Below are 13108 nucleotides of genomic sequence, written 5' to 3'. Positions count from 1 at the left end.
CAGATGGTAGTCCACTAAGTGGATTTGATTTGTTATCGCAACTCAGGATAAAGACTGGATATAGCAAAGACCCAATGGGTTCTTTTTTGTTTTTGTTTTTTGTTTTTCAAGGTAGGGTCTCGCTCGAGCCCAGGCTGACCTGGAATTCACTATGTAGTCTCAGGGTGGCCTCGAACTCACAGCCATCCTCCTACCTCTGCCTCCCCAGTGCTGGGATTAAAGGCGTGCACCACCACGCCCAGCTCCCAATGGGATCTTTACCTGCAAATTGATGATTCTGAAATGTATGCAAAATGGGATGAAGTATATGCTATTGGTTGTGACATATAGTATTGATAAATGTTCTGCTTTAAAACATGACATTAGAATACTTTAAAAATATTTATTTAGTCGAGTGTGGTGGCACACGCCTTTAATCCCAGCACTCGGGAGGCAGAGTGAATTCCACGTCAGCCTGAGCTAGAATGAGACCCTACCTTGAAAAAATATTTATTTATTTATTTATTTATTTATTTATTTATTTATTTGAGAGAGAGAACAGACTCACCAGGGCCTCCAGCTGCTGCAAACAAACCCCAGACGCATGTGCCACCACATGTATCTGGCTTACATGGGTACTGGGGAATTAAACCTGAGTCCTTAAGCTTCACAGGCAAGTGCCTTCACTGCTAAGCTATCTCTTAAGCCCTAGTATACATTTTTTTAAAAACCCTATATTACCCTACAGCTGCTTTGAATGGCCCAAGAATACAGAAGCAATCAGATATTAGATATTAGAACTCAGTAGAAATAATTCCAGCTATTTATCTCCCCAAGGAGGTTTACATCCAGACATGTCAGGCAGGTGAGAATCTATCTTAATTTTGAAGACTTGCAAAGCAAGTTCCACTGAACAGATGAGAAGGAGCTTTCAGATAAGCCACCTATTTAACTATGATTGCTTCAAATAGTACTCATAGTTCTTAAAATACCACTTTGTCATTTTCCCATTCATATCAACAAGTGGTAGAACTAACTACCTCTAAAATTTTTCTCATTTAATCCTGGATCAAGTAACAAATTTTCTATCCTCAAAATATTCCAGTGACAATGCATAGCATTGGTCATGTTCTTAAGGCCCGCTAGTTCTACTTTCTCGTCTTTATTTCAGTTTCGATGTACTTTTTTTTTTTTTTTTTCGAGGTAGAGTTTCACTCTAGTCCAGGCTGACCTGAAATTCACTATGTAGTCTCAGGCTGGCCTCCAACTCACTGCGATCCTCCTACCTTGGCCTCTTGAGTGCTTGGATTAAAGTTGTGCACCACTATGCCCATCTTGGTGTACTATATTTTATTTTACTTTATTTTTATTTATACTTATTTATTTGAAACTGAAAGAAAGAAGCAGAGAGAGTTGGGGAGATAGAGAGAGAATGGGCACATCAGGGCCTCCAGCCACTGCAAATGAACTCCAGATACATATGCCACCTTGTGCATCTGGCTTATGTGGGTTCTGGGGAACCAAACTAGGTCCTTTGGCTTTGCAGGCAAGTACTTTATCCGCTAAGCCATCTCTCCAGCCCTATGTATATGTTTTGAGGCAGGTTCCCATTCTACCTCAGGCTGACCTAGAATTTACTCTGTAGCCCAGGCTAACCTCAAACCCATGTTTATCCTCCTACCTCAGAATCCCAGGTTCTGGGATTATAGACATGAACCCCTAAGGCTGATGTGGAATTCACTATGTAGTCTCAGGATGGCCTCAGACTCATGGCGATCCTCCTAGGTCTGCCTCCCAAGTGCTCGGATTGAAGGTATGCACTACCATACCCATCTGAGTTGCAATTTTTTTGTGTAAGTAATCATTTTTAAGCTATATGAATCTCATAGAGAAGGCATTAGGTCATGAGTGAATAAATCAAATATGAAGCTGGGCATGGTGGTACATGCCTTTATTTCCAGCACTGGGGAGACAGAGGTAGGAGGATCACTATGAGTCTGAGCTCAACCTGGGACTACATGGTGAATTTCAGGTCAGCCTGGGCTAGAGCAAAACCTTATCTTAAAAAAAAAAAACTGGACGTGGTAGCACACACCTTTAATTCCAGCACTCGGGAAGCAGAGGTAGGAGGATCACAGTGAATTCAAGGCTACCCTGAGATTACATAGTGAATTCCAGGTCAGCCTGGGCTAGAGTGAGACCCTACCTGGAAAAATAAATAAATAAATAAAAAGTTACTAGGCTAACATTTTATAAAATATACTTCATGTAAGCTAGAGCTTTAAGGGGCTAGAGAGATAGCTTAAAGGTTAAGGTGTTTGCCTGCAAAGCCAGAGGACCTGGGTTCAATTCCCAGGACCCATGTAAGCCAGATGCACAAGGTGGCGCATCATCTGGAGATTATTTGCAGTGGCTATAGGCCCTGGCGTGCCCATTTTCTCTCTCTCCCTTTGTGTATGTCTGCCTCTTTCCCTATCTCGCTCTCTTAAATAAATAAATAGATAAATAAAATTTTAAAAAAATGAACTTCAAGATAAATATATTAGTCAAAACTTTCAGGGGACATTGCCTGGCGTGGTGGCACATATCTCTAATCCCAGCATTCAGGAGGCTGAGGTAGGAGATTCACCATGAGTTGGAGGCCAGCCTGGAGCTACAGAGTGAATTACACATCAGCCTGGTCTAGAGTGGGACCCTGACCCAAAACAGCAACAACCACAACAAAACCCTCAGGGAGAGGAGTTGAAATGATAGTATTTACTAATTTATTTAATTAAAAACCTAGAAGGTGGCTTGTTGGAGGTACAACTGATCTAAAAGAAGACACTATCTCTCAGCTTCTCAGCCTTGTTTTCTGTGTCACTTTCAATTTTAGGCAATTTTCCTCATGTTGTATCAAAAATGTCCACTAGAAAGAGCCGGGCGTGGTGGCACACGCCTTTAATCCCAGCACTTGGGAGGCAGAGGTAGGAGGATCACTGTAAGTTCGAGGCCACCCTGAGACTCCATAGTGAATTTCAGATCAGCCTGGGCTAGAATGAGACCCTACCTTGAAAAACCAAAAAATAAAAATAAAAAAATAAAAAATAAAAATGTCCACTAGAGCATCTCTAAGCCTTATATGGTACTAGTTCAAAGATAAGAAGACCAAAAAAAATGATTTTTTTTCCCATTATAGTTCCCTAAAAAGTTCAGATTGGCCTATACTTAGACTGCTGTCATATATGAATTTTAGCCATACCTTACATTGCATCCTTAGAGTAAAGGTTGGGAGGCTCAATACCACCTGGTTCCTCTAAACGAACAGTGAAGAGAAATGTTTTCCCAAAGAAAAGGGCAGGCTGTCCTCGTGAGGGGAACATGGATTCCTCGCAGGGAAACCTGGTAGGTGTTGGAGTTAGGAGTTTAGCTCGGTGGTACTGTTCACACTTAGAGTGTGCCCAGCACCCAAATAAAACTATAGGTGTCTATTTCAAGCCAGGTGTGATGGTGCACGCCTTTAATCCCAGCATTTGGGAGGCAGAGGTAGGAGGATCACCATGAGTTTGAGGCCACCCTGAGACTACATAGTGAATTCCAGGTCAGCCTGGGCTAAAGCAAGACCCCACCTCAAAAAAAAAAAAAAAAAAAAAAAAAAGGTATCTATTTCAAGAGGCACTCAATTATTTTACATAAGATCTGAGAGAATTGGTCACTTTACTGCTTGTTCTTTGTTTCCGACTCCACAGACCTACACTCAATTATCAGGAATATTCAGTCTTATAAGGAAATAAAAGGTAGGAGGGCCTTCAATGCAGCTTCCTTCAATCTTATCCAATTTGTGCAACTCCTGGAGACATTTGTCGGTGAAGATACTCCCTTGAGTGTCAGCAGTGACCTCGCCTCCTTTTTTCAGAAAGGCTATGTTGAAACCAAAAAAGAAAAAATGGATGCCTTAGAAAAGGTAGGTAATATTATCAACACAATAAGTAAGGTTACTAATTTTTTCTTTTTTGTGTTTGTGTGTATGTACATGTGGTGTGTATGCATATATGCATGCCTGTGTGTGTGTGTGTGTGTGTGTGTGTGTGTGTGTGTGTGTGTGTGTTGGTTTGAATCAAGTATCCCCCATAAACTTACGTGTCCTGAATGCTTGCTTCCCAACTGCTGGCAATTTGGGAGGTGGAGCCTTGGTGGAGGAGGTGTGTTGCTGGGGGTGGACGTTAAGGTGTGTTAGCCCTAGCTTGCCAGTGTTAGTTTAGGTCATTCTCCTGCTGCTGCTGTCCACCTGATGTTGGCAAGGAAGTGATGTCCAGCTCCTACTCATGCCATGCTTTCCCTGCCTTCGTGAATCTTCCCCTTGAGACTATAAGCCAAAGCCAACCCTTTCCCCCCATAAACTGCTTCTGGTCAGATGTTTGTCCTAGCAACAGGAGGTAACTGTAACAGTGGGTGTGCATGTGTGTGTGTATGCATGCAGAGGCCAAAGTTGATATCAAGTGTCTTCCACAGTCACTCTCCATCTTACTCACTGAGGCAAGTTCTCTCACGTGAACCCACCACTAGCCATCTTGCCCTAGGGTTCACCTGTCTATGCCTCCTGAGAGCTTGGATTAATGGCAGGCCAGCATACCCTTCTGGCATTTCTATGGATACGGAGGGCCACTACTTATGTCCTCAGCACTTTACTTGGCTGAGCTATTTGCCCTAATGTCATATTTATTTATTGAAATATTTTATTTTTATTTATTTGAGAGTGAGAAAGAGGTAGGTAGAGAGAGGATGGGCATGCCACAGCCTTCAGCCACTGCATATGAACTCCAGATGTATGTGCCACCTTGCATATCTGGCTTACACAGGTCCTATGGAATCAAACCTAGGTCCTTTGGCTTTGCAGGCAAGTGCCTTCACCACTAAGCCATCTCTCATATTTTAAGTAAATAGCTCCACCTCATTTGCTCCTAGTCATGTTTTTCTTTAAATTTTTACAGCCAAATGCCCTACTTTATTTCAACCAGCAAAGTCATGAATATACTTTATTTTATTTATTTGAGAGAGAGAGAGAGAGAGAGAGAATATGGGCACACCAGGGCCTTCTGCCACTGCAAATGAACTCCACTTTGCCACTTTGGGCATCTGGCTTTTTGTGGGTACTGGGAAATTGAACCTAGGCCATTAGGCTTTGCAAGCAAGTGCCTTTAATTCCTGAGACATCTCCTCATCCCCTAAATATGTTGTTTATTCTAAGATTACATTCCAGAGGACTCATTCCTTGAACAATGATTATATGATTGCTTGTAGCAAGAGATGGTTCAGGTGTAGCTTAGTTTTCCCTCATATGTGTATTGCAAACATGTGTGGGTGTGCACTGCCTGCTGTGTGAGTGTCCTTGCAAATGCATGTACCTAGGGGTATGTTTGTGCCTTAAGAATATATTTTTATTCATGGGCCCTGAGGAGTCACACATTTACTAAGAACTTACTACTTTCTTGGGTGATAGATAAATGCATACACATCACCTTATGTAAACAATTTATTTTATCACATACAAAAGGTGGGAATTCCTTTTACCAAGCTTATCCAAGTAACTTTATCAGCCTTGAGTCTTCTTAACCTAATTCTTCCTCAGTTTGACCTCCTCCCCTTAACCAGAACAGTATATATGCACTCTTGTGTGTATGTATGTATGCTGTTGAAAACCAAACCAAGAGTCTTACATAAGTTAGGCAAGTGCTCTACCACTGAACCACACTCCAAGTCCTTGGTTTTATGATACAAGGACTCACTTTGTAGCCTCTGCTGACCTTGTACTCAAGGCAATCCTCCTGGATTATCCATTCTTTTTGAAATAAATCTATCTAGCTACTAACTTAATTATTATCTAATTAATAGAATCAATCTAGTGAAAAAGTTAAGAGGTAAATAAAATCAGTATCAAGTTACATAAATGTTAAATTAAAAAAATTTTTTTAACGCAGCCAATTTTCACTGTTTGAATACTTCCAGTCATTCATTCCATTTCATTACAAACACTTGCCCTATAAAAAGCAAGGCAGAGTCCCCAAGTGTTTATCACATTTTTGAATAACCAAGGAGGGAATGGAAAGAAGTAAGATTCTTTTTTAAATTAATTAATTCATTCATTTGATTTTAGAGAGAGAGAGAGAGAATTGCCGTGAAGTTCTCAGCCAATGCAATACAATTCTAGATACTTGCGCCACCTAGTGGACAAATGCGACCTTGCACTTGCCTCACCTTTATATGTCTGGCTTATATGGGATTTGGAGAGTCTAACATGGGTCCTTAGGCTTCACAGGCCTTAACTGTTAAGCTGTCTCTCCATCCCAGAAGTAAGATTCTTAAGGAGTGCCCTTTCTTAGCTAATGTGTTTTAGTCCAGCACAGAGAATTCCTAGATGCTTTTGGTTGAGAAGACAGGGAAATGGAATTTAGGAGATTAAGGTCAACCAGTGCATTTCCCACTGATCTCCTTAGCCCCATGGAAAAGCTGTTTCTATAAAAAGTGCTATGCCTTTTGTGGAAATGAACACAGAATGTCAGCTAGCACAATGAACACTGTGTAACAATGGACATTGTTTGTATCCTAGTTTAGACAAGATGTTTTCAGAATCCGACAGGGATTTCTCCTAGAAGCTCTCTTTCAAAAGTGGGACAGTGATGGCTCTGGCTTTCTGGATCTGAATGAAATTGATGAACTCCTGTATACATACAAGGAAGGAATGGAAAGAGAATCTATGAAGAAAGGTAAACTGTTAGCACCTTCTCATTTAAGTTGTGTTAACAACGTGGCTTCCAGTTTCCCCACACTATGACATACATGTAGTCGAAAACGAACACTGGTCTACAACTGTCAGGAAGCATGGCATACCTGTGAGGCATGCTGGTGTACTTAGAATGCTTCTCTCTTGCAGACCTGGGCTTGAGTTTAGGGCCCCATGGACAAGCACTTGACCCCAGAGCTATATTCCTAGTGAACTCTCTCTTCTCTTTCTCTCTCTCTCTCTCTTTTCTTTGATTTTTCATGGTAGGGTCTTACTCTAGCCCAGGCTGACCTGGAATTCACTATGTAGTCTCAGGGTGGCCTCAAACTCATGGTGATCCTCCTACCTCTGCCTCCTGAGTGCTGGGATTAAAAGCCTGCGCCACCATGCCTGGCCTCTTCTTGTTGTTGCTGTTGTTGTTGTTGTTGTTTAGAGAGGGGAGGGAGAGAGAAAGAATGAATTTGGCAGGAATAGATCCCATAATCAATGCTGTGTTCTCTTTGTTGCATTCTACTTGAAGTCCCATGACAATAACTTTAACTGGTTGATTAAAATAATTATCTGTTGGGCTGGGGAGATTGCTCAGTAGTTAAAGGCACTCGTTTGCAAAGCCTGCTGCCCTGGGTCCAAATCCCCACTACCTAAGCTGCACAAAGTGGCACATGCATCTGGAGTTTATTTGTAGTGGCAAAAGGCCCTGCCATGCCCATTCATTCCCCCCCCCCCATCGCAAATAAATAAATTAAACTATTTTTACGAGCTGGAGTTAGCAGTTAAAGCATTTGCCTGCAAATCCAAAGGACCCCAATTTGACTCCCCAGGACCCATGTAAGCCAGGTGCACAGGATGGTATATGCATCTGGAGTTTGTTTGCAGTGGCTAGAGGCCCTGGTGCACCCATTCTCTCTCTCTCTCTTTCTCTCTCCTTTTCCCTCTCTCTCCCTCTCTCTCTCTTTCTCTCTTCTTCCCTCAAATAAATAAATAAAAATAAAATATTTTTAAAAATATTTTTAGGGCTGGAGAAATGACTTAGCAGTTAAGGTTCTTGCCTATGAAACCTATGAACCCTGGCTCCATTCTCCAGAACCCATGTAAGCCAGATGCACATGGTGGTGTATGTGTCTGAAGTTCATTTGTTGTGGCTAGAGGCCTTGGCATACCCATTCTCCCTCTCTCTTCCTCATAAATAAATAAAAATAAATATGTAAAAAAAATTAGGACTGGAGGGATGGCTTAGCGGTTAATGCATTTGCCTGCAAAGCCAAAGGACCTAGGTTCAAATCCCCAGAATCCACATTAGCCAGATGCACAAGGGGGTGCATGTGTCTGGAGTTCATTTACAGTGGCTGGAGGCCCTGGCACGCCCATTCTCTCTCTCTTTCTCTGTCAAATAAATAAATAAAAATAAAAATAAATAATTTTTTTTAAAGAAATGCCTTTATTCCACTCAGTTTCCACACAGCATAGTTGTTAAGGGTTTATTTGGCTTGCTTAAGAGGGGAACACAATTTTATCCCATAGATTATTGAACTTCTGCTTTGTTCTCCATTTCCCATTTATGTCTTTCAGCTAAACTGTACATGCAATTTCCAAAGCCAAACTTTGATCAGGAAATAAAGCTGTCTTCAAAACAATTTCAGAATTACATAGAATTGGTTGTATCTGAACTCAGGGGCAATGGAGATGAAGTTCTGGAAAATGTTGTGGAATTTCTGATGAATTCTTTAGAGAGGACCCATACTGAGGGTCTGAGGAATTGTGCAAGACAGAAATGGCTATATCAAATCCAACATGCTGCAGAGACAAGTGGAGTGTCCCTGGAGCCAGTATATACTGTAACCTTTAAGGCTCTCACCCAGGTATATCTTCTAAAGTAACATATGACAAAAAAGTCTCACAGTGGTTGATGTTGAGGAAAAATACATAGGAAAAAATATTTGGCTGCTTTATTCATTGCGATATATTACAAATTACCCAAAGACTAAGTAAAGGATTGGGGATGTACCTCAGTTGGAAGAGCATTTGCTTAGCATGCAGGAAGCCCTGGGTTCAGCCCCCAGCACTGCAAAAACCCTGGAAGGATGGCACATGCTTGTAACCCCAGCACAAGGGAGGGAGAAGCAGGAAGAAGTTCAAGATCATTTCAGCAAGTCTAAGAATACACGAGTCTCTATTTTGAGGAAAAAAAAAAAGCAAGTGAGATAAATATAACCAGAATGATTGATTGCTGGTTGACAATGAGGAAAGATTCAAAGAGAAAATGTGGAAATAATATATAGGAATTTCTAACTTCATTTGTACTGAGAGTCAAAAATGATAAGACTAGACAATAGGAGGATAATGTAAAGTACCAATAAGGAGATACACAAGTAATTCAAGGTATATTTGCCTTGCCTGATGTTTTTGGAATGATTTTATTTAACCATAAAAGTAAATTATTTAACCATAAGTCCAGTACAAGTAGAATCCAGCATTATACACTATCTCAGAGCACTGCCTAAAAGTAAATTGTGAGAATATGATAGAATTCTGTCACTTAAGGCGCATGAACCTAAGGGGCCTCTGCCTACAGAGTTGCTGCTTCCTCAAAGTCCCCCAGATCGCTGCTCCTTTCAGGCAGAAGCAGCACAGCTACCTTTCACACACATCATAGGTTCCATGAGTCCAGGGAAGCTTGGCACCAAATAATGACACTTCCTCACTGGGTTCATCTCATGAATGACTAGATTCTCCAATACTGTCAGAAATGGAATCACCAGGACCAGAAGACCACTCAAAAAAAAAAAAAAAAAGAGAGAGAAAAAAAAAGAGAGAGGCATTATTTGGACTGGCACCAGAGACCTGTGGTGCCCTACAAGAAATTTTACTACATGTTTATAAATTATTCCATAGATGCCTGCATGTATAAAGGAAGGAAAAGGGGCTGGAGAGATGACTCAGCCATTAAGGCACGTGCCTACAAAGCCTAACAACCTGGGTTTGATTCCCCAGTACCCACATAAAGCCAGATACATGGTGGTGCATGCATTCTGGAGCTTGTTTGCAGTGGCTAGAGGGCCCTGGAATGCCCATTCTCATTCTCTCTCTCTCTCTCTCCATGAAAAATAAACAAATAAAATATTTTTTAAAGGAAGGAGAAAGTTGTGAAAGCTAAACTCAAGTATGTAAAAAAAACACAAATATCGAGTCTTCAGTTAATGAATATGTTCAAAATATGTGCTAATGTAACAGTATTAATAGCTTAATATATTTGGTATACAGATTTTCAATTATTTTAAATACAAATATTAATTTCAGAAGGTTTGTAGTCTTGTGCTCCAAGAAATCCTTTCCTTAAATGACTTCAATCAAATATTCAAACTTGAGTTCCATAAGAGTATTTCTTTTTTCAAGGTAGGGTTTCACTCTAACTCAGGCTGACCTGGAATTCACTATGTAGCCTCAGGGTGGCCTTGAACTCACAGCAGTCCTCCTACCTCTGCCTCCCAAGTGCTGGGATTAAAGGCGTGTGCCACCATGCGTGGCTTGCTTTTTATTTATTTTTTTTTTTTGAGATAGAGTCTCACTCTAGCCCAGACTGGACTGGAATTCACTATGTAGTCTCAGGCTGGCCTTAAACTCACGAACTCATGGTGATCCTCCTACCTCTGCCTCTTGAGTGCTGGGATTAAAGGCGTGCCACCACCACATGTCCGACTTGCACTTTTTTTTTTTAACACTCACATGTTTAAATGGTAAAGAGGTAAGTGAAATAAAGGAAACTTCTTGCTGCAGCTCTCTCAAATAAATACTTTAAATTTTTTTAAATTTACTTATTAGAGAGAGGGAGAGAGAGAGAGATAGAGAATAGATGCACCAGAGCCTCTAGCCACTGCAAACTAACTCCAAATGCATGTGCCACCTTGTGCATCTGTTTTACATGAGACCTGGAGAATCAAACCTGGGCCCTTAGTCTTCACAGGCAAGTGTTTTAACCACTAAACCATCTCTCCAGCCCTCAAATGCATACTTAAAATTTTTATTTATTTATTTATTTGAGAGAGAGAAAGAGGGAATATATATAGAGAGAGTGTAGCAGGGCCTCTAGCCACTGCAAATGAACTCCAGATGCGTGTGCCACCTTGTACATCTGGCTTACATGGGCTCTGGAGAGTTAAATCTGGGTCATTTGGCTTCGCAGCACCTTAACTGCTAAGTCATTTCTCTAGCCCTCAACTAAATACTTTTAATGGAAGCCCAAAACATATGACTATGGTTCAAAAGGATCCAAGTTTTAAACTTCTAAATGAAATTGAGAAGTTTGGTTTGGTTGGTTTTCAGTAAAGCAGTTCTGGTTTTTGTTTTGTGGTTTTTTTTCCTGTTTATTTTTGTTTTTTTGAGGTAGGGTCTTTGTCTAGCCAAGGTTGACCTGGAATTCACTATGCAGTCTCAGGCTGACCTTGAACTTGGCATTCTTCCTACCTCTGCCTCCTAGTGCTGTGATTAAAGGCGTGTGCCACCATGCCCAGCCAGTAAAGCAATTCTAATTGCATACAGGAAATCCATTCAACTCACTAAGCAAAACTCAGCTTTGGAGAACAGCTGTGGGGCCAGTCCTTTCCCTACTGCCTATGAATGGTGATACTTGCATCACGTACTGAGGACTGTGAAATTATAGATTCCAAGTTTTCAGATTGGCTAGCAAAGGATTGAGGCTGTTGACAAATACACAATCAGTAATATTTTGCCACAGGATGCTGAAGTCCATGGAAGTAAGAAGATCAGTGCTCACATTTCCCTCTTGGAGGAAAATCTGCTACTGCCAGATAGAGGAAATGTCCTCTTGAGGAATGTGGCTTGTACCCTAGATGACGCTCCCTTTGTACTGAACAGAGTGCTCTACAGGGACATGAAGGGAATCAGGTAGTATTGTTGAAGAGCTTCCTCCCTCCTTTCCTCTCTTCTTTCCTTCCTCTCTCCCTCCCTTGCTCATTCCCTACCTTCCTATTTGTTTTTCTTTCTTCCTTTCTTTTTTTTTCTTTTTGAGGTAGGGTCTCTCTCTAGCCAAGCTGGACCTGGAATTCACTCTATAGTCTCAGGCTGGCCCCAAACTCACAGTGATCCTCCTACCTCTGCCTCCCAGTGCTGGGACTAAAGGCGTGCACCACCACATCCAGCCTCCCTATTTTTTTAAATTAATTTATTTGACAGAGAAAGAGGGGGACAGAGAGAGAGAGAGAGAGGGCATGCTAGGGCCTCCAGCCACATCAGATGAACTCCAGACATGTGTGCCCCCTTGTGTGTCTGGCTAATGTGGATCCTGGGAAATTGAACCTGGATCCTTTGGCTTTGCAGGCAAACACCTTAACCGCTAAGCAATTCCTCCAGGTCCCTATTTGTTTTATGAAACAGGAGCTCATGTAGCTCAAGCTTGTCTTGGACTCACAATGTAGCCAAGGCTAATTTTGAACTCCTGATCCTCCTGCCTACATTCTCCTAAGTGCTAGGTGTATGCCACCATGCCTGACTCTGGATTCATCTTTCTAAAACAACATTTCCTTCCCCTTCTGAAGTAAACTGAACTTCTCAAGGGATAACTGTCTCAAGTCACCAGTGCTTCCAGAGTGAGGCCTGATGGGTGTCCAGTGCTGGATGATTTTATTCTTCTAGATTATGCTTTTAATTTTTTAAAAAAATTTTATTTATTTATTATTGATTTATTTATTTTCAAGCAGAGAGAGTCAGGGAGAGAGAGAGATTGGGCTTGCCAGGGCCTCCATATGCTGCAAACAAACTCCAGATGCATGTGCCACTTTGTCCATCTGGGGTTACATGGGTACTGGATAATTGAACCCAGGTCATTAGACTTTGTAAGCAAGCACCTTAACCTCTGAGCCATCTCTCCAGCCCAAGATTGTACTTTTTTGTTTCTAGGGCTAACTCTGGCCATGAATCACCATGTCGGAGCTCAGCTTTACAGTATCAGCTCGTTAAACTGTATCTCCTGCATTGGGTTTATATATGTTTCTCCTGGTAATATGTAAGGGATTTTGTTCTTATCGTTTGTTTCTGTTTTTCTTTTGTGGTTCAGGTGATCAAATCCAGGGCCTCACACATGACAGGCAGGAGCTCTGCCATTGAGCTACACTTCCAGCTCTAAGACTGCTTTTTTTTTTTTTTCCCCTCAGGTCAGACCCTCCAAACTAGTAATCTTTTTTAAATATTATTTTATTTTTAAATATTTATTTATATTTATTTATTTGAGAGAGGTAAAAGAAGCAGAAAGAGAGAGAGAATGGGCATGCCAGGGCATCCAGCCACTGTAAACAAACTCTAGAAATGCATACACTACCTTGTGCATCTGGCTTACTTGGGTCCTGGAGAATCGAA

At 41.3% G+C, this 13108-nt stretch overlaps 1 protein-coding gene across 1 annotated transcript in view; it reads left to right on the top strand.

Annotated features, from left to right (window-relative positions):
• Efcab5 (EF-hand calcium binding domain 5) overlaps positions 1-13108 on the top strand; it is a 147528-nt gene that overhangs the window by 95830 nt on the left and 38590 nt on the right. Inside the window, exons 12-15 of the mRNA XM_045159537.1 lie at positions 3708-3922; positions 6566-6722; positions 8309-8598; positions 11472-11641. Of these exons, the coding sequence (XP_045015472.1) occupies positions 3708-3922; positions 6566-6722; positions 8309-8598; positions 11472-11641 (832 nt within the window). The remainder of the gene's footprint in view (positions 1-3707; positions 3923-6565; positions 6723-8308; positions 8599-11471; positions 11642-13108) is intronic.

Source organism: Jaculus jaculus, chromosome 9 (genome assembly GCF_020740685.1).
Source record: "Jaculus jaculus isolate mJacJac1 chromosome 9, mJacJac1.mat.Y.cur, whole genome shotgun sequence".
Classification (NCBI taxonomy): domain Eukaryota; kingdom Metazoa; phylum Chordata; class Mammalia; order Rodentia; family Dipodidae; genus Jaculus; species Jaculus jaculus.
This window is presented reverse-complemented; position numbering and strand designations above follow the sequence as displayed.